The 22,366-nt window shown below is 31.5% G+C and overlaps 1 protein-coding gene and 2 long non-coding RNA genes across 3 annotated transcripts in view; 2 read left to right on the top strand and 1 right to left on the bottom strand.

Moving 5' to 3' along the window:
- Window positions 1–22,366, bottom strand: part of LOC135849119 (uncharacterized) — a 225,771-nt gene that overhangs the window by 17,437 nt on the left and 185,968 nt on the right. Inside the window, exon 7 of the long non-coding RNA XR_010559492.1 lies at window positions 2,303–2,450. This is a non-coding gene — a long non-coding RNA (uncharacterized LOC135849119). The remainder of the gene's footprint in view (window positions 1–2,302; window positions 2,451–22,366) is intronic.
- LOC135847348 (uncharacterized) lies at window positions 6,033–10,667 on the top strand. The gene is made up of 5 exons (XR_010559152.1): window positions 6,033–6,293; window positions 8,023–8,129; window positions 8,237–8,333; window positions 8,855–8,982; window positions 10,158–10,667. It is a non-coding gene; the product is annotated as an uncharacterized LOC135847348 (long non-coding RNA).
- LOC135847422 (uncharacterized) lies at window positions 11,678–21,522 on the top strand. Its single transcript, XM_065366939.1, has 3 exons — window positions 11,678–11,874; window positions 15,629–17,441; window positions 19,501–21,522. The coding sequence occupies exon 2, from the start codon at window positions 15,643–15,645 to the stop codon at window positions 16,852–16,854; it is 1,212 nt and encodes a 403-aa protein (XP_065223011.1). The 5' UTR covers window positions 11,678–11,874; window positions 15,629–15,642; the 3' UTR covers window positions 16,855–17,441; window positions 19,501–21,522.

The raw sequence follows: 22,366 nt of genomic DNA, 5'->3' as shown, positions 1-22,366 counted from the left end.
AATTTCTACGACTGAAAAACCTTGATCTACGAAGAAAATCGCTATTCGATAGCGATTCTCAATTCGTTCTATCTTTCGATTTCGACACCGTTAACAAAATATTCGACTTATGTTTACCAAACGCCGAAGATCGAGTGAAATTCAAGAACGAAGGAAAACCCTTATTTAAAACTCCATTTTATTGCGATGTTTTATACAAGCAGAATGATTTCGAAGAATTGAATCGAAGATCGATACTGCTGCTACAACAACAAGATTTGGGCTCGGATTCAAAATACCAATATTTAAAACAATATATGGAGACAATAATCGTCGATACAAGTTTCGTCCCAACACATTATGCTCGTCGTAACATCCAATTTGGTAGCAAAGGTTGGAATGAATTGGATCACTTCATCCATAAAATCCTACCAGAAGACCATTCGTTAACATTTACTACCGATGGAAATTTCAATGAATTAATAAAAATAGTCGAAATAGAATTCATCCTACGCGAATGTAATCTGAAAGAAAAAATGTCCTCGATAATTCAAGAAGCAATCATGGGTGAAAAAATCCGAAAAATATTTTTATTCGAAGCATTTCATAATGTTTTTTCATGGTGTTTCGAAAAAGACGATGAAGCGTTCATCGCGTTCAAGAAGATTGTATCACTCGATGATATTTTTAATAGAATTTTCAACGTGGTCGAGTTTGAGAAACATCAGTCGTGCCATCAGCCTCTTCAAAACCGTCATGTATTCGAATGTATTTCGAAATACAATAAACGACTAAATGAAGAAATGTCAGAAAGGATTCCTCATCCTGATCTTCTCAGCAACAAGAGATCTAAGAAGGCGAACACAAGAGGTAGAAAATACAACATTATGCAAGTGGGTATTTCTTACGTTAGCCGAATGTTTGTTAAATCGATCAAAAATTAACAGGACTTTTTGACAACTACTGGCAGAGAATAAAAATGGTACGTAGATAAGTAGGTACCTTGGTACTCGTATTTTTCAACATTTAGGCTATTGTCAGAAAGTGAGACCATTTTGCAAGTTTTTGGTAATAAAGAAGGCCTTCTTGGCAATTATTGATATAAAAGTGATGATTTTTAGCAATTTCTATCAAAGAAGCAAGAACTTCGAAATTTGCAAAAGGCAGAGCAATTTTTGGAAAAAAAAGTGACACCTTCTCGCAATTTTTATCAAAAAAAGTGAGAATAGTAGGACTTCTAAGGTAAAAAAACGAGATATTTCAGCAATTCGACGAAAAGTAAGACATTTTTGGTCAATTTTCTGCAAAAATCAAGACTTTTTGGAAATTACTGGCGAAAAAGTTCATATATGTATAGTAGGTATAGGTATTCCAAAGTTCATTTTTACCTCTTCTAGAGCAATTGGAAATTTTTGAAGAAAATTGAAAAATTACTGGGAGCTTCAGAATGGCTCATAACTAACAGTTATTGTTGATGTTGATTTGTGGAAGATGAATTGAAACAATTATTCATATTGGTTCACTTTGCTCGAAAAATTTTTTACTTCGTTGAAAAGCTTAAATATCTCTTTGTTTGAATTTGATGGAGTTGGCAATAATTTCAGCAAGAATTGAAGCAATCCTTCTCATTCGTTGGTCGAACCTATCACACTACATAGGTCATTCTTTAATTGGATCTAACCTTCTTGGGACTGAAACCTTAATCTCGTTTTCTCAATTGTTTTGAAAATGTAAAATTTCTCGACCTGATGGGTTTGTCTTTTTAGTTTTTGAATTATTTTTTCTGAATTGTAAAATTCCGCATTTCTATTGTTGCATTTTTTTTAAATATGTATTTTTTTATTTTTTTTTTTAGCTATCTACCGATTTTTTTTTGTAAATTTTTGTTGAATGTATTGATCAATTTCAAAATGAGCAAAATACAACACCCTAGTGTACAAAAAGTATTCGAATCTGTTTTCAAAAACGATAAACTAATTTACGAGGAACTTTCTCAGTGGTTTAATGGCTCTGACCTCGACTCAATTACTGGGCTGGCGGATTCCAACACGGATACAAAATCTCCAGCTTCGTTAGTTCTTATATTAAGTGGATGCAATTTCTCTGACTGATTTTAGTACATAATTATGTATGTTAAATTGTTAAATTGTTTTAAAATTTTATACTTAATTGTAAAGGTGCAATTTTTGAACTTTTATTATAAATAAGTATAATTATTCATATTGTGATAATTATTCGAATTTTTTCCCACAAATTTTAATAAAAATACTTATAATGATAAAAAAAATGATATAAAAATTTAAAAAACTTGAACAAAACTTACCTATTTTACGAGAAGATGCATACGATGACACGGTTGAAGTTCTTCCTGACCAAATCCTTAGCAGATTTACTGTTGTTCCAGCTTTCAATAGTGCCACGCGCAGATATCTCATGGTCTCATTTAGCTTCCAATTTTTCATCTGTTCATCCTGAAAAAAAAAATTGATAATTATTTATAGACTTTAATTTCAAAACAAATACTCAATCGGAATCATATGAACGAAATCTGCTCAAATTTGGCGACGGACGCTCAGTCTGAAGTTTGATGGAAGGGGGCACAGCTGTTGTGAGGAGGGAAAAGGGGACAACTTGCCCCAGACGCACGCTGGCACGCTTTCTGGAGAGTCTGGCAAAATAAGGATTTGTGATGAAAGAAAATTTTTTTTTTACTTCTCGAACCACAAATTTTTGAAAGCTTTTGCCCTCACTTCACTAGAGCTTCTTTTCTTTTCTTTTTCAAAACCAATATGGAAATTCAAATTCTAAATTTTCTTGTGGAAAAATCTTTTAAGGCATGACCAATGGCGCAAATCGCAGCCCTGTAGCCCATTTTTAAAGGCAGCCAGGGGGTGTCAAAGTTTTCAGTGAACTTGAAATATCATCCATTTCAGCAGTGGATTACTCGATAACCGCGATACCTACAAAAATGCAACTTTTTCCAATAGTTAGGGGCTTCGAAAGGCTTTTCGGTGATATCGTAAAAATCAGTGTTGCCACTTTTTTTCGTACGAAAAATTAGCTCGAAAAGTTTCAAAACGTAGTTTTCATATCGTTCCGACTCTCAAAAATTCTGAAAAAAAAATACATTATGAACGTCTTTTCATGCTGAACAACATATTGAAAAATTAGAACAGCGTTATTTCGTAAAGTCGATTTTAAAAAATTGAAAATTTGCGAAAAAATGCGATTTTTTGATTTAAAACATGAAAAAAAATTTCCATCGGTGAAGTTGACCCATTTGACCCCTATTTACACGTATCCGTTGAAAAATTTGGAAAACCCCTTTCACTCGTTAAAATGAATTCATCACAAAAAAAATCAAAATTCGAAAAAATTCAAAAAATAAACGAATGTTAATTTTTTTGTGAGTGCGATTTTTATCAACTTTTTCATGAAACACGTCAGAAAGAGATCAAAATAAGACAACTGAATAAATTTAAAGTTTTGTTGACCTTAATTACCCAAAAACCAAAAAATAAACTCGATCCTCGTATTAAAAAAAAAAAAAACATGAAAATTCTCAAAAGCTCTCGCCCTCGTTCCGCTCAGGCCAATTTGTTTATCGTTTTAGAATAAACAAATTCCACATTCAAGAAGACCTCCAACTCCCCCCCCCCCAATAAAAATTTTCATAAGTCATATGAATAGTAGATATGTATGTCAATTGTAAAAACTAATACTTTTTTCTCCCACATCAGTCGACAAATTTTCAGTCGACACCAATCCCCCCTCCTCACCTTAAAAACCTCAATATAGCTACTACTTTAGAAATGGGGCCCAACATGATATTTCCCCGGGCTCACGTTGGCTCTCGACGGCCTTGGAGGGAGCTTTGAGCGAGGATACCCTTTTATTTTGGATATGGGATGGGTCTAAAATTCCAAAAAAGACGAACCTTGATCTTCGCATTTGCCCAATTGATGGAGGAGGGGGGGGGGGTAGAACTTGAAAACTATCAATTTTACAGAATCGTTCGAGCCAAAAAATTGTGTTTCTACATGTTAGTACAGGACACTCCCAGCACTCCAAAAATATGGGTAGGTACTTCAGCTAGTCACTAGTCAGTTGCATAATGGGACGCAAGACTGTCCCTTAGATTGATAGATTTCGTCGGTTTTACGATTCTCAGGAGGGAAGAGGGACCCCCTTGAAGGAATGAAGCATTGTTGGAGTAAGTTAGAACACCCTGACCCAGCCCAGACATTGGAGCAGCTACCCCCCCTCCTTGGGCGATTTTTAGGAACTTTCAAAGAAGAGGTTTGCGAAGTTACGGTCTATCAAAGTAGGTTGAAAATTTTCTATATCACATGGAGAAATGGTAAAAAAGATTAAAATGTAAATACGCGTCTCCTTTATCAGATGCAATGATGCAACACACCGGACACATATGCACGAAAAATAGTCAATCATTGTAGATTTGTAACGAAGTACTTCCAATTGAAAAATAAAAACCTAAAAAGTAAAGTCGAGCCCGATAAATTCGTTTTGCTTTTTGCTTATCAAGTTCCCAACATAAAGTTTCCAAGAATGTTAAAAATATCGAATTTTCATATTATGTGGCCAATTTTGATGAGTTTCATGACACTTTTTCATACATATAGGTATCTAGAAAATTGACTCAATTTTTGGCTCATAATTCTTCAAAAGTGCTCTAAAAAAAATGATTTCAAAAAATTTGAAAGAGCAATTCCCATCGCAAATATTTACAAATTTGAATCATTGACCGATTTAAGTATATTATGTAATGTATTAGTATCCTTCATCCACTCTTGAAAATTCACTCTTCAGTGAGATTCATCTCAAAATATTACATTCACATACGAATGTGATCAGAATCAAACACCAATCTAGAGTACAATTTTAGGTATACCTTATAATCAGGCTATGTATTTTGAACAAATTTCAACTAAGTATACTAAGATAACATATAAACGCACTTCACAGTAACGTTCAACTAATAATATTTCTTCGTATATTCTAACACCCATAATTACACTATTTCAACACATCGATAGTAGGTATAACGTATAGAGCCTATTTCAATATTTTATCTAACATCAAATGATCAGTTACCTTTATAGGCTAAAGGTGAAAACGAAAAATATTACTTAGAGCTAGAGAATTGATTGTTTTATTAATCGAAACCGCTCAACGAGTATTTTACACGGAGAAACTATACAGTAGACTCCCGATTATCCGCCATTCGATTATCCGCCCTTCGGCTTATCCGACCCAATTTCATCCGCCCTTCCCTCCGGGTTATCCGACCTACTGAGGGCGGATGTACACATATTTGCATATTTTGGCTGTTTTTAGTGCATATTTCAGCATATTTTGCTCTTTTTACTCGCTTCAATGCAAATTTTTCTCATTTCTGCTCATTTTCTCAAAATTTTTCCAAAAAATCATGGTTTTTTCGTTTTTTAGCTGGAAAGTTTTTTAAAAAATTTCACCCGAACAAAACGAATTTCCTTGAAAACGTTATTTTGGATTATCCGCCATTTTCGTTATCCGCCAGACCTTCAGCCCCAATTAGGGCGGATAATCGAGAGTCTACTGTATAGCAAATTTAGAAATTTTGTTTCTAAGGGTAAGTACCTAGCAAAGTTCGAAGCAAAAGATCCTAAAATAAATATGAAAAAATTAAGAAAAAATATTTCTTTTTTCTAAATTGTTTTTCAAATTCAAATCTAAAATTTGAACGATGACATTTCAGATATGCTGAAAATCCTAAAATCACATCTGAGGAAATACTGTCAGCTTTATTCAAAGAGTTTGAGTCACGAATTATGGTATCCAATGAGATGATTGATAAAAATTAAAATCTCTTGTGATTTTTTATTTTAATTTTAGTTAAATTCGCCGTTCACGATCGTATCGAATTGGCAATCTGAAAATCGAAATTTCAAAATACATATCTACATATTATTCGAACACGTGCCTACTGATTTTCCAGTGTTCTTAATTCCTCATCAACAAACCTTATGAGAATAAAAGTAGGTGTTTTACGTTATCAAATTAAGAGATTCAGATGCTCAATTTTCATTGAGAGGAAATGAAGGCATCACGTGGTCTAAGATAAAACTCCACGGCTACTTCAATAATTATGTATAGACATGGTTGCAACATAGTGCATACCCTACCTGATGCAGGCCGTTTAGGCTAACGAACAAGTATCTAATTCAGTAGAATAGGTACATCTACTCTACATATAAGTACAACAGTGCGATCGAGTAAAAATGTGTGGTTTATGTTTTATTTATACGTAGAAGGTAAGCAATAATAATTTTCTGTTTTAAAAAAATAAATTAGGCATATTTTTTTCATATGTTCATCAGAGTATAGTTTGATAAAAACAAAATTTTCTGTAAAAAACCAACACTTTCGACCATTTCTTGAAAAAAGTAAAAATTTGCAGAAAAAATAAAACTTTTAGCCATTTTGCAAAAAAGCAGACATTTTTGTCATTTTTAAAAAGCAAAAAATTTTCGAAGTGAACTGAAATTTTAGAATTTTAAATTTAAAAAAAAAATTGACCAAAACGCCAGAACATCATTTTTGATAGTTGGTTGTATTTTCTGTTTTTTTTTATGTGCTTGAAAGCCAGATTTGATATCTAAATTAAAAGTCCATTTTAAAAATTGATCATTTTTTCAGTTTTTTTAAGTCCCAGGACATAATGTTAAGAAATCATTAAAAAAAAAATCAAGTTCTCAAAAACTGACAAAATAAGTATAATATAAGTAATCAATTTTTACATTTTTTTTTTTTTAAATTCTGACTTATTGGTGAAAATTAATTGTAATTTTTTCAAAAGTTTTCAAGACTCTAATAGGTACTACACAGAAGTATGTCATGAATACATCAAAATTGAAAATGAATAATATATTTCAAGTTTTTAAATTTTAAATCGTTATTTTGTAAAAGTTTTCAAGAGTTGGACAAAATTTGAAAGTTCCAACTGAAATTCGCCCTCACTATAAAGAAGACGATGCAGGAAAAAGGTAAAAAAAAATCATAAGAATCATAAAAATAGATTTCTCCTCATGAATCAAACTACTAACTTTTAAAAAAAAATCGAAGTCTCAAAATTTCCAAACACAAGTGAAAAAAATACGTTTTAGGAAACACCTTTCCAGGTATTCGAGGTTTTTTATCAGTTCATGCAATTTTTGATAGTTTTGAGAAATTTTAAAATCCACAATTTTTGATCTTCTGTTTAGGCAGCTGAATTTTTTTGAAATCTCCCAATGAACTCTCACGCTTTGGTAAAAAATTGGAAAAATCAGTGACTCAAAAGTTCCCTGATTATTTTGTATAATAAAACAAAATATTTCACAAGCAGGATAACATCGGTATTTTTGGCTTTGGCAGGACATTTTTAAAAATATTTCAATTTTTGAAGTAGGTATGTAATGTTATCTCAGAGTATTAAATTTGTCAAAAAATCATTTTTTAAATCAAAAAAAAATTTAGTTCTTTTTAGAAAAATTATTTCATTTTTCTATTTTTTTTTTTTTTTACTTAGAAAAATGTTTTTATTTTTTTACCAAAAAAATGTAATACGCCGAAAGTTAGTTTTGTACTTATTACCCATGAAAGTATCCTCTCTCTTTCCATTCATGACTAGCAGAACAGAAAATTAAAATTAATCTCATACTTTTCATTTTTTAGATTTTTTTTTTTTAAATTTAAGGGCTCCTCACAGAAAGGGTCAACATTGTTTCTGAGACCAGGCGAGATTTTTTACTCAGAAAGAAAGTTATTCAGAAATATTCTCATCAGTTTCTACAAGTACATGAGTAAAATTTCAGCTGCTCAAATTGATTTTTCGATTTTTGAACATTTGAAACTGGCCATTTTCAGCGATTTAAAAATTCTGATGTATTCTGGATATCAAATCAGGCTTTTGAAAACGTTTTTAAAAAGTGATGTTTTCGATAAGTATTTTAATTATTTCGTTTTCTACTTGTATGCTGATTCCATTAATACAATTTTCAGCTGAAATTTGAAGACTACCATCAATTAAAGAAAGACCAACGACACCGGCGAGTCCAGAATCCAGATCATAAATATTATTCAGATTCGAGTTTCCCTCATGTTATAAGGTACGTTCTGGTTTGACACATTGAGACTTTACCTTTTTAGAATCAAAACTTAGTGTAAGCTTTCGTTTTCTACTCATATATGCTAATTCCATTGATAAAATTTTCAGCTGAAATTTGAAGACGAACATTTTTCTTCATATAGATACGATAGAGACACCATATGCAATCCACCGGTGCGGAGATTTGATTTTACCAGACGTTAAGGTATGTTCTGGTTTGATATTAAGTCTTTTTTTAATCGCTCCAGCGACATTGTCTAGGTCGATATGTGTTAAGCTGTCCACCTATCTGTCTCGTTATTTTAATCATAAGATAATCCAATGCCAAACCATGAATGTTCTCTCAATTAGTTTTAAATTTTCTAGAATAGTACAAAAATTGCAGTAAAAATCTATGAAAAATCCGGCCACTGATTATTCCAAACCATTATTATTTTTTAGGGCCTAATTTTTTTCAAAAAAATACCTCAAAATATGTAGATATCTATTCGATTGATTATCTGCACATTTTAAGAGAAACATTAGACGTTTCGACACGAATGAGAAAAATGCATGGTGGGCGAAGAGAATAAGTATGAAAAAGCGACAATTTTTAGTAATTTTTTGCAAGTACCTAACGAGATTTTTTGGTAACATTGGTAAAATTTGAGGTTTTTTGCTATTGTTGGCAGAAAACGAGATCAATTATTAAATAACGTCAAATAAATGCATCATTTTCAATTTCAGGTCCTTCGATAATGGAGGCACGCGATAGAAGTGAAAGAGGATTTCATATTTGCGCAAGCAAATATGAAATCTAAGCTTTCACAATGATCGTATAGTTTTAAGATTTTGGCGAAGATATTATTGCTCCGGTGAGTATTTATCTTTTATTGGGTTCCATATGACTCATTTTGAAGGGTCGCTTGACACCGTTTCATGACTCCACTGAAAAATTGACTCAATTTTGAGCTGAAAATTCTTCAGAACTGCTCAATAAACCATGTTTTGATAGAAATTTTTGATTTTCTGGCTAAATTTCAACCCATTTTCGATAAGTCGTATAACAACATCTGTTCAAGAAACTCCGAAAATCATAACCATCTTTGGCCTCAAAATTCTCCAAAACTGCCCAAAAAAAGTTCTTATAGAAATTTTTGATTTCCTGCTGAAATTTTAATCTATTTTGATCGGTCGCAAGATACTTTTTCAAAAATCATGACACAATTTCGGGCTCAAAAATTCTTCAAAAATTATCAAAAATTATTTTTGGGAGTCGATACTAAAATGTGGCTTTTAGAATTCATTTTTTTATTTTTTACCAAATTGAGATGAAAAGTTCACGTTTTCTAAAATGTGTTCCTAATGATAAAAGAAATCACGTTTTTTAAAAAAATTTTATTAGATGATTTTTCAATGAATAATCAAATGAGTCGCCATTTCTTCGCACAATTTTTCGCATACTACTTCATGATGGGCGTATTACATATCTCACGAGAATTTTGAAAATTGTAAAAAAGTGAAAATATAGGATTGAATTGATTAATTTTGGTAATTCTTGAAATTTAGATTACGTTTGGCTTAAATTTGAAAATTTATTTGATTTTCCTAATAAAAAAGTTAGAATCAGAGTTGGCTTAAATTTGGAAACTGATTTGATTTAGTAAATCGAAAAATTAGTTTCCTTTGTTCAATAATTTTTTATCAAGAATTCGTTGAAAAATCAACTGCATAACTCGACATAAGCAGAGTCTTGAACTTTGATATTTTAAATTCATTCGAATTTATCCCTTGTTTGGAAAAATAATAATGATATCATTGAATTAATTATGTGCAGTAGGTACATTTTTTAAGGAAAGAAAGTTATTCTCTCAGATAACGTAGCCTATTAGTTAGGTATACGTGGTGAAAGTAGATAAAATTGATAAAAACCGGTCCAAATATTACACCGATTACCTCATTTTTGATTGCAAGAAAAAACTTTAGAAAAGCAATTAATTTATTAAGTACATATTATGTATTATGGTATTCATATTTGTTCCCATTCTAGGAACTTCGATGAGTTTCCGCACGATATGTATCTTGGGAATTTATAGTTTTCAGCCAATCCCTGCATCCTCTCATGTGGACAGGAGAATTTAATTCATAGCTTAAAAATAAGATTTAATTTAGTAATTTAAAAAGTAATTTTCAGATTATCAGGTATTGTAAGTATATTAGTAGGTATTATTATATTTTGTATTTGATTAAATACTCGTATAGATTAATTACATACTTAACTCATCTATTCTAAAAAAAAGGAAGAAAAAAGAAAAGTACCTATTTTACTCAAATATTTATACCTACTATGCTCAGGTTTTTTTTCATATTATGTATCTGACGAAAGATCCACGAAAAAATATTGGATTCGCATTTTTTTGCTGTACTGCAATAATTAACTAAATTATAACCAAATTGTAATATTTGAAAATTGCATTCCGACAGTTCTGCCCTATACAGTCTTTTTAGAAAAATCTATATTAACATAAGTATATGTATAAGTATTTTAATATTATTAAACATAAAAATTGAAAGTTGGTATTTTTTTCCAATTGGAATCCTTACAAAATCTCGAATAGATGGCAAATTCACACCAGGGTATAGGGTAACTAGATAGAGTGGGTCGTTTTTGTTCGTACGTTTTTTGAATTGTACCGGGAATTTGATAAAAAGTTATGAAGAGAACCTCGATACACTGCAGGAAAAATTTTATATTGCTAACTTGAACCGTCATTTTTCAATTGGGGGTTCAAATTTTAAAATTCACACAGAAAATGAAAATAAAAGTTGAAAGATTTTTTTTTTTTGGTGTTGGTTAATCAAATTAAGGTACTTATTATGTATATCCATAATTATACTAGAAGTAAGAAACCTTTTTTTAAAAATTTTTTCACCATTTAATGCTATTTTTTTTGAATAGGACCGAAATTGTATTCTTTCTGTAAGTCGTGCAAAATTCTTGAAAAGCTGAAAAAAATTCATAAGCGGTTTTATCACTTCTAAGTGGAAATAATGTGATCATTTTAAATTTGAAACCCATTAGAAAAATTACGATTCAAATTATTACCCACAGGTTCAAAATTTTTCCCTGCAGTCTATCGAAATCCCCTTACAACTTTTATCAAATCCCTCCACCAATTTTTCACAAAAAAAGGGGTAAAAATACCCACCTTAATGCACACCTATACATACTTCTCATTTCCAAAACAGTAACCTCGATGATAAAATTAATTTGTGATCAAAATAATGAAAAAAATCAATGCATAAGGTGTAGGTACGTTTGATTAAAAGGTAGGCGTACGAGTAGGTATGTATATTAGGCTAAGTATTTGAATGGTTACATAAAGTATTATGGTGAATAAGAGGCAATGATAAAATATGGGATGGGCTTGTTTCGTTTGGTTATAGGTAGTGCACTCTTCTCCTTAATCTTGAAAAAATAACGAGAATTTACGGATGTTGTATGTATGATTATGAATGAATCTCGATGTTCGCTTTTCCCAACGAGATAATTACGACGTCGCATAAGATAAAAATACATCATTTATACTTGATTACGAGTACCACGAATGTTTATAAACGTACCAATGTACGTAGTTTAATAAGAAGTACCTGCAACTAATGTTATCGGATTGAATTTGTTATCCACCTTTAAAACCATCAACTTGAATTCAATGTGAAGAAATTTTTTAATAAACCGAGCTGACATAATTATAACAAGTAACTGAGTAAGTAACGTATTTCAATATTTTATTTTGGTGGGTAATTGAAAACACTACCAACAGTCACGCAAAAACCACCAACGTTGAAAACTTTGAAAATTGTTTAAGGTTATTGGCAAAAAGCAACACTTTCGAGTAATTTTCGAACAAACATTGTTTTATGGAAATTTTTTCAAGATAATGAAAATTTTTAGCAATTTTCAGCAAAAGAGTAAGACTTATCGGAAATTCATGTCGAAATGAGAAAATTTTTGGTCTAAAGAAAGTCGTTGAAAATGTTACAAAAAGCAGTTCCTTATGTGTTCAACAAATCTTACCAAAATTCGAAACCTTAGAAAAAATCCAAAAATTGTATGTAATACTAAAAAGTCATCTGAAATTCGTTGTAGAATTGTAGATCATGGATTGGTTCAAAATCAGATTATTGTCCCAAGATCAAAAGGTAATTTTAGGCGATTAGAAAAATCAGGTCAACGTCTCGTGAAAGTGAATGAAAAAAAGTGATTTCAAAAACAGCCGAATGATAAATTACGTATAAGTACATATCTACAGTTTATATTTTTGAATGGAAATTACGAACCATAAAATAATTGACTAACTTGATCCAAATTTAGTTTGACAGTGAGAGGGGAAAAATTTTCGACTAAAATTGACCCATCAAGTAGTGTATCTTATCTATAGACGTGATAAACATGCTCGTATGTATCATTTTATTTACAAGTATAACTGCACATTTTTTTTGGGGTCAGAATTCTTCTATTCTACAAGAGAATTAGAAAAAAATGCTCGAAACAAAAGGAGTAGAGTGTTAAAAATTGAAACATTTTTGCTGATCAGATTTTGAAACCGGTTCATTAAATCGCAGCAAGCCATTAAAAGTTAGACCTGATGGTAAGTTGATTAGCCATTTTTAAAATCCGGTCGGCAAGAATGGTTCAATTTTTCACGCTGTTTTCACGCTGTACATCTTTTGTTTCAAGCTTTTTCCTCTATCTTCAATTTTTAGGTGATTGTTAAAAACTGGTTACCAAATGCGAACCAATGAACCAGTTTCAAAATGTGATTAGACAGAATTGTGTAATTTTTCACGCTCTACAACTTTTGTTTCAAGCTTTTTTCCTCAATCTCCAACTGTTAGGTAATTTTGATAACTGGTTGTAAATTAATGAACCGGTTTCAAAATCCGATCAGCAAAAATGGTTCAATTTTTCACGCTCTACAACTTTTGTTTCAAGCTTTTTTTCTCAATCTTCAATTTTTAGGTAATTTTGATAACTGGTTGTAAATTAATGAACCGGTTTCAAAATTCGATCAGCAAAAATGGTTTAATTTTTCACGCTCTACAACTTTTGTTTCAAGCTTTTTTTCTCAATCTCCATTTTTTAGGTAATTTTGATAACTGGTTGTAAATTAATGAACCGGTTTCAAAATTCGATCAGCAAAAAATGGTTCAATTTTTCACGCTCTACAACTTTTGTTTCAAGCATTTATCTCTATCTTCAATTTTTAGGTGTTTGTCAGAAACCAGTTACTGAATGCGAACCAATGAACTGGTTTCAAAATGTGATCAGACAGAATTGTGTACTTTTTCAAGCTCTACAACTTTTGTTTCAAGCTTTTTTTCTCAATCTCCAATTTTTAGGTAATTTTGATAACTGGTTGTAAATTAATGAACTGGTTGTAAATTAATGAACCGGTTTCAAAATTTGATCAGCAAAAAATGGTTCAATTTTTCATGCTCTACAACTTTTGTTTCAAGCTTTTTTTCTCAATCTCCAATTTTTAGGTAATTTTGATAACTGGTTGTAAATTAATGAACCGGTGTCAAAATCCGATCAGCAAAAATGGTTCAATTTTTCACGCTCTACAACTTTTGTTTCAAGCTTTTTTCTCAATCTCCAATTTTTAGGTAATTTTGATAACTGGTTGTAAATTAATGAACCGGTTTCAAAATCCGATCAGCAAAAATGGTTCAATTTTTCACGCTCTACAACTTTTGTTTCAAGCTTTTTTTCTCAATCTCCAATTTTTAGGTAATTTTGATAACTAGTTGTAAATTAATGAACCGGTTTCAAAATCCGATCAGCAAAAATGGCTCAATTTTTCACGCTCTACAACATTTTGTTTCAAGCTTTTTTTCTCAATCTCCAATTTTTAGGTAATTTTGATAACTGGTTGTAAATTAATGAACCGGTTTCAAAATCCGATAAGCAAAAATGGTTCAATTTTTCACGCTCTACAACTTTTGTTTCAAGCTTTTTTTCTCAATCTCCATTTTTTTAGGTAATTTTGATAACTGGTTGTAAATTAATGAACCGGTTTCAAAATTCGATCAGCAAAAAATGGTTCAATTTTTCACGCTCTACAACTTTTGTTTCAAGCATTTATCTCTATCTTCAATTTTTAGGTGTTTGTCAGAAACCAGTTGCTGAATGCGAACCAATGAACTGGTTTCAAAATGTGATCAGACAGAATTGTGTACTTTTTCAAGCTCTACAACTTTTGTTTCAAGCTTTTTTTCTCAATCTCCAATTTTTAGGTAATTTTGATAACTGGTTGTAAATTAATGAACTGGTTGTAAATTAATGAACCGGTTTCAAAATTTGATCAGCAAAAAATGGTTCAATTTTTCATGCTCTACAACTTTTGTTTCAAGCTTTTTTTCTCAATCTCCAATTTTTAGGTAATTTTGATAACTGGTTGTAAATTAATGAACCGGTGTCAAAATCCGATCAGCAAAAATGGTTCAATTTTTCACGCTCTACAACTTTTGTTTCAAGCTTTTTTTCTCAATCTCCAATTTTTAGGTAATTTTGATAACTAGTTGTAAATTAATGAACCGGTTTCAAAATCCGATCAGCAAAAATGGCTCAATTTTTCACGCTCTACAACATTTTGTTTCAAGCTTTTTTTCTCAATCTCCAATTTTTAGGTAATTTTGATAACTAGTTGTAAATTAATGAACCGGTTTCAAATTCCGATCAGTAAAAATGGCTCAATTTTTCACGCTCTACAACTTTTGTTTCAAGCGTTTTTCTCTATCTTCAATTTTTATGCTGAATGCGAACCAATGAACTGGTTTCAAAATGTGATTATACAGAATTGTGTACTTTTTCACGCTCTACAACTTTTGTTTCAAGCTTTTTTTCTCAATCTCCAATTTTTAGGTAATTTTAATAACTGGTTTTAAGTTAATGAACGGGTTTCAAAATTCGATCAGCAAAAAATGGTTCAATTTTTCACTCTACAACTTTTGTTCCAAGCATTCTTCTCTATCTTCAATTTTTAGGTGATTGTCAAAAACTGGTTACTAAATGTGAAGCAATGAACCAGTTTCAAAATGTGATTAGACAGAATTGTGTAATTTTTCACACTCTACAACTTTTGTTTCAAACTTTTTTCCCTATCTACAATTTTTGGGTATTTTTTTGTTAACCGGTTGTAAATTAACGAACCAGTTTCAAAAAATTCATATCACGTTTTTGTCACCTTAGTGTGTAGAATACATTTGCGTCAATAAAAACCAGTTTGAATTTTTTGACCAAACCGGTTTTTCAATTTGTGGACACCCAGTGCATGGGCCTGAAATTTTCAAGGTTGCTTTTGAGAGCCCTTATATTTCCCTACTGAACGCCGCTTCATTCATCTCTCTAGCTCTTTCCAATTAGAAATAAAAGCCACCGGGCACTACTTCTGTGTCATACTGTATAATCAGTGACATTACAATTACATGAGACTAACTCATTATTCTCAATTTCAGATACCTGATTTGCGATGAATTCGATGAAACCACACGAGTCAGCCCTGAAAAATGACACATACTCTGATATGTCTGTATTCGCTGTCAGAATCCCCAGCTTACAAAAAATTGCATCATATCGAATCGCCATCGAGATGTGGTATAATTACATCAAACGTAGTAAGAAAAAATCAACCACAGAATTACATTATGTACGAACCATAAACACCAAAGATGAACTAAAAGATTGCAGTAAATTATTGGAAAGTTTGGGAATGCCACCGTTCATAGAAAATGAACTGAAAAAATGCCTGCATAAAGTTTGTTGGGAAACTATTGACTGCCAAGCACATTTCGGACTAGCTGAACCTCCTATCCATGTAGGAATAAATATCCATACCTCGCCACCCCAAATAATTTTACCAGAACTTACTATATCGCAACAGTACAAACTCAAGCATGTAGACTTGAACAGCGTTGTATGGTTTCCAAATGGACGAATTGACTACAAAAGTACTGCGATCAAGCTTTCATCATTGTCCACACTGAGTGAAGCCCAAAAGTTTGTCATAATGAGTAACCATTGCTTGCAAAATGAGATCAAACATATTAGTCTAGATAAACTTGCAAAGGAAACCTTCCTTGATAAATTAAGTTCCCGCAATACTCCGGTACAGTTCTACTGGTTTTTATATCTCAGCAATCACAGGAAACATGATAATTTTCTGGATAATTTTAATTCAAGCGATGTTGTAATGGCTACAGAATATTACGAAGATAAATGTTGGGAAGGCTTTCAATACTTTTGGGCTCGTTTGGGTGCTGAAGAACAAGTATCGTTTATAAGGAGAAAATTACGTCCATTTGATAAATCCTCCAGCCAACGGCACCAACACAGATTGTTCTTCAAGATGTCATATCACCAACTAATCAATTTATTATTCCAACAACCGGTTGACACTATAACCACTTTCCTAATGTCAATGAAGCTGCCTAGGCAAGCACTTTGGGCCTGGACATTGACTAAAAACAAGATACCCAAAGAAAAATTGTTCTTAATGGTAAATGATTTACTTCTTTTAGGCCAGATTCAGTATGATGAGAAGAGATTGAGCGTTTTTTTGGAAATGTGGAATACAATGACTGATTGCCATAAAAACTACCTGGCACAAAACTCGAGATTAGGACATTTTGTTCAGAGTACTTTCAGCGTCAGACCATTTCAAGGTGTGAGGAAACTATGTTAGAAATGAAACGATCGTATATTTCTGCATTTGCTACCAACAGTGACCGTTATGAAAGATATGGCAGTTACAATAAATTAGCCAAACTTGTCGAGCTGGAATTTGTACATGAAAATCTGCACAATCTGAGATGTTCATTTTCAAAGGCGTTTCAGAAAACACTTCAGCATCTAAACAGTTGTTGCTATTTCTTAGGGCGTGATATTTTCATGAATATTTTTTCATGGTGTTTTAAAAATGACAACGAGGCATTAATTGAATTTAAACGAACAGTGTCTGTTGAAGATATTTTTAATGCAATTTTCCATGATGCTGCTCATGAATGTTACGAGTATTCACATCGCTCGCTTCTTCGCAAACTCGACGTATTTCTGATGTGGTATTTCTCAGGTGTTACAGCCGACGTAATAAAGTTTAAATCGGAAATGAAGAACGACTCCAAGGTCAAAGAAAGATTGAATTATGCTGCGTCCGCAGATCGTCCTTTTCAAGAAATTCTTTTGGAATGGTTTCCCAAAAGTGTCGAAGCTGCAGCTGAAACCAGATCGCCAACTTCTCCAGTTCTTACACCAACCAAAAAAAAAGCACACGTGAGTATTGTTTTGATCAATTTCCAGACAAATCGCAGAGTAAAATAAGAAGGGTTTACTAGGTGAAGGGGGGGGGGGTACTACTTACTAGGCTCACTAAAAATTCAAAAAGTGTGGCGATGCTCCTTGTTCCTACCCCACTCTCGCATTCTGATACCGCTTTTTCCTCCCTTTTTTTCAACTTCAAGTAGAGGGGAGGACTCTTGATAAACAAAATTTTTTAGAAATAACCGACTTTAATTTTCCACCCATCTAATATTTTGTTCAAAGAGAGGGAATTCTTTTTTTCACAAATTTTCAAATTTTTGAACCCCTCTCCTCCCAACATCTTTTGTGGTATATTTAACAAAACACAGGAATTTTTGGTGATTTTGGCAACAAAAAAAAAATCAATATAAGTATGCAATAGCAAAAAAATAGACTTTTTGATCACGTTGGCAAAAAAGCAGGACTTTTGTAGCATTTCTGACAAAAAAAAAGGTAAAAAAACTGAAATCTTTGGCAACTATTTCAAAATTTGGAAACTTGAACAATTTTTTTTTTGAAAATGTTGACAAAAAAGAAGGATTTTTCGGCTAATTTCCTTAGAAACCGACTTCAATTTTCTATTCACCTATTTTGTATTTTGTTCAAATTTCAGGCAAATTTCCTGCAAAGAAAACCAAAAATTGTCTGTGGTACACTGAAAAAAAAAAAACAATAAAAATTACTATTTCAGTACAGTAACCGGATCCAATCCAAAAATAATAGTGATTTTTACTCAGCCAAAAAATACATTTTACTATAGAATTAGGTAAAATTTATTACTCTCATAGTAAAATTTACTAATCTCATAGTAAAATTTACTAATCTCATAGTAAAAATCGCAATATTTTTGAATGGGATCCGGTTACTGTATGAAATAGTAAAAATTATCCATAATTTTTTTTTCCGTGTACCATGGAAGGGGTTTCTTTAAAATAAAAGAGATCATTCCAAAAAATTCCGACCAAAATTGAGAAATTTTTAAGTAACTTTGAGATTTATTCCATCTCTGAATTTCTGTGTAAATGTGAGGGAGGGAGGGAGGGAGGGAGGGAGGGAATAAGAATGGAAGAAGCGGAGTTCTATTCAAGAAGACCCTCATGGTTTGGAGATCGAGGATGTTCGGTTCTGAAAAGGAGATTGCTTAAGAATTTTTCAACAAAAAATACGAGTAATATTTTTTTTCAATAATTGAATTTCATTTTATTTTTTCAATTATTGTAGAAAAAGGGCAGGCCTCTTGGTACGACTCTTCTTGGAGTTGGAGAAAATCAAAAAACATTGAATTATTTTCTAATAAAATTCAAATTCAATAACTACAAACAAGCTTCATGGCAGAAATCTAGAAAACTTGAATTTCAAACGTAAATGAATTTTTTTTGCGAAAATGATAAAAAAAAACTCAGATTTTTTACTTGCAAAATGAAAAAACTTGGAAAAATTCATGAAAAGTGTTCGGTTTTTGTTCTCTTTATAAGAATAATATACAGGGTGGTCCATAAGTCAGGCCGCACTCTCGAGTTTTTCTCGTCATGGCAAAAGCGCGATGTGCTACGTCGAGCTCACGCTGCAAGGAAAATTAAATGGTTGGGTTGAAATTTGTCCAGATGTGTTCTAAACATTCCAAACTTTATTTATCACTACCTACTTATGCATTTACGTAATTTTAACATAGCATAAAGGACTTTTTTGTGGAAAATTTTTCTCTCGTTTTTTCGATTGTGCAAAATTTCAGCCTGACTTATGGACCACCCTGTATGTAGTGATAAGGGTGAAAAAAAGTAATGATTTCCTTCTCCCAAAGAACGCTAAATAATCGATCATTTGAAAGTTATTTGGAAAAATGAATTAAATTATTGATAAAATGGAATTTTTCCAAACAGATGAGAAGATAAAAGATATGGAAACGAAATCAATTTCGTATATTTTCTTTGAAAGTTACAACGTTATTGGATACATAGTTCTACTTTCAGTTTATGTATGTACCTATTGATTTATACTAGTCTAATTTATTTTATGTTTTCATGCGTTGCAGCGATTTGGGCTGAAGAAAATCAAACAATGGTTCTCCAAATCAACTACAAATCTTTGAAAAACACAGCTGTTGCGAGAATCCAGAATTTCAACACCAATAATGTACTCAACGTTGAACTCTAGAATCTAGAAAAAAAAAGACTGGAAAGAATGAATTGACGACTCGAAAATTTATAGTGCTCCAATTTGCAGCAAATCCAACGCCCTCATGCGAATATAAATGGCATCGAGGACAGAAGAACGAGAAAAATATTCAAGATGGGTACTCGTATTTAAGTCATTAATTCACAGTGTATAAAAACAAGGTGTAATTAAGTATCTAATGTTAATATTCTTGCATCAAAATTAGTTTAAGTATTCTATTTTTCAACTTTTCAAGAAAAAAATTCCCCCCTCGTCTCTTAGCCTCCTTATATTGAGCCTACAAAGCTTGGAAAAAAATAATTGAAGCAGATACGCAAAAAAATTTGGAAAATATTTCATTTCGGAATATTTTTAAAAATAAGTTATCCTTTTTCAATAAAATACTTCCCTTGATTTACCTAAGAGTAGAAAATATTAGCCCCTCATGTAGACTGTAGAGTAATTCAAAATTAATTTAAAAAAAACATACAAATTCAAGTTTAAAAATGTTTGTTTAGTTTTCAATTTTTGCACCAGAATTCTTCTACAGGAATGGGCAAAAGTCAGTTTGCATACTCGAAAATCACGAGTGCGTCATTTTACCGCTCCTGGACGCGGAAGGAAGCATTCTACGAAAAAATCAGGTCGAGAAAAATTGTAGAGCATTAAATTTCTAATCGACGTAATCATCTAAGTTTTTTTTCTAGGATGCTTAGTTTTTGATTTATTAATGAAAAAATAAAACTTTTTTTGAAATCATTTTTTGAAAAATTTGCAAACTAACGTTGAGTTTCATAAAAATCGATCTGGAGGCGGAAGGAAGCACTCTACAAAAAAATTAAGGTGAGGAAAATTGTAGAAAATTGAATTTCCAATCGACATATTATCACTCATTTTTTTCTAGGATGCTTAGATTTTGATTTATTGATGAAAAAATGAAACTTTTTTTGAAAAATTTGCAAGCTGATGTTGAGTTTCATAAAAATCAATCTGGAGGCGGAAGGAAGCACTCCACGAAAAATTTAAGTGAAGGAAAATTGTAGAGAATTAAATTTCCAATCGATATAATGCCACTTATTTTTTTCTAGGATGCTTAGATTTTGATTTATTGATAAAAAATTAAAAAATTTTGAAACTTGAAAATTTCATTTTTCAATTTTTGCAAATTTGCAAGCTGACTTTTGCCTATCCCTGTACATCACTTCCCTTTACAAGAAAAAATTTCCTTTGATCTCCCAAGCCATGTTAATGGGTTTCCGTACGAGAGAACCAACAACATTTGGGAGTTGTTTTTTTTTTTCAAGGGAAGTACTCGTGAGTACATATTATTTTAAAAAAATTATTGCACAGAAATGGAAAACTTTTGGATAAATCGAATATTGACACTGCATTATTCGGGTTGGAGAGTCGAAATTTTCAGAGAATTTTTTTCCATAAAAACAAACAACATCGAGGAGTAAAAAAATGAAAATTGAAAAAAAAAATGATACAGACTAGAGTGAATGAAACATTTTCTTGAAGAAGTTGTGAAAACATAATATATTAAGATAAGAAAAATTGAGGAATTTTTTTCAGTTTTCTAATAAAATTAAAGACTCGAGTGAATCAAAACATTTTCCGAAAAGTTAAAACCATCATTTAGGTTTGGATAAAAAATCGAGAAATTTTATATGCGTAACTGTCAACTCAAAATGAAGGTCTCTCCTAAATTCAGTCAAAATTCCCCGACTTTTCTTTTTTCGATCCACCCTAACACTCGTATTATTGTATGTACTTGGTAAGATTTGATCATTGATTAACATTAAAATACCTATAGGCTTAGGTACATATTTTTAACCGTACTTAGCACTGTATCGATGGTAAGCTTGATAGAATAAAAAAGTGGTAATATATGTATTAATTTTGTGTACCATAAATAATTTGTTATTAGTTTGTTTACACGAGGTTTAGTAGCGGTTCAATTGTTTTCGAATGATTCTTCGATTCTGAGCAAATCGTTTGCGAACGAATCATACGCAATTTTTAATGAAATATTGAAAATAATGTTCAGTTTTGACATTTTCAGTTTAAATGCAGTAACAGAGGAAGAAATAATTACGATAATTAAAGTTAAAAATTGAAAGTTGGTATTTTTTTTCAATTGGAATTCTTTCTGAACTCCAAAATCGCGATTGGATGGCGAATTCACACCTGTCCAAAATTGTATCTCTCGACAGGGTGAAAAAAATTCAAAAATGGTGTTCTTACTTCCAAGTGGAAATAGTATCATCAATTACCAATTCACCAGAAATTTTTTTTCGAATTTTAAAATTTGTAATGTAAATTTTAAAATTTAAAACCTCAGTAGAAAAATTACAGTTCAAATTATGGATCCAAAATTTTTCCTGCAGTCTATCGAAATCCTCTTACAACTACTATCAAATCCCTCCATCGATTTTCCAAAAAAAAAAAAAAAAAAATAGGTAAAAATACCCACCATAATGCATACCTAGACCTACTGCCTCACATTTTCAAAATAGTAACCTCGATGATAAAATTTATTCGTGACTAAAATAATGAAAAAAAAAATCAATGCGTAAGGTATACCTACGTTTAAGTACAAGGTAGGCGTTCTTAGGCTAAGTATTTGAATGGTTACATATGTAAAGTATTATGGTGACTAAGGCAATGATAAAATATGGGATGGGCTTGTTTCGTTTGGTTATAGGTAGTGCACTCTTCTCCGCAAGCTTAAAAAAATAACG

Source organism: Planococcus citri, chromosome 5 (assembly GCF_950023065.1).
Source record: "Planococcus citri chromosome 5, ihPlaCitr1.1, whole genome shotgun sequence".
Lineage (NCBI taxonomy): Eukaryota > Metazoa > Arthropoda > Insecta > Hemiptera > Pseudococcidae > Planococcus > Planococcus citri.
Note: the sequence above shows the minus strand (reverse complement) of the source record. Positions and strands in the feature narration are given on the sequence as shown.

What these genes read in the sequence shown, in the direction of transcription:
- LOC135847422 (XM_065366939.1), top strand. Translation starts at nt 15,643, where the DNA reads ATGAATTCGATGAAACCACACGAGTCAGCCCTGAAAAATGACACATAC.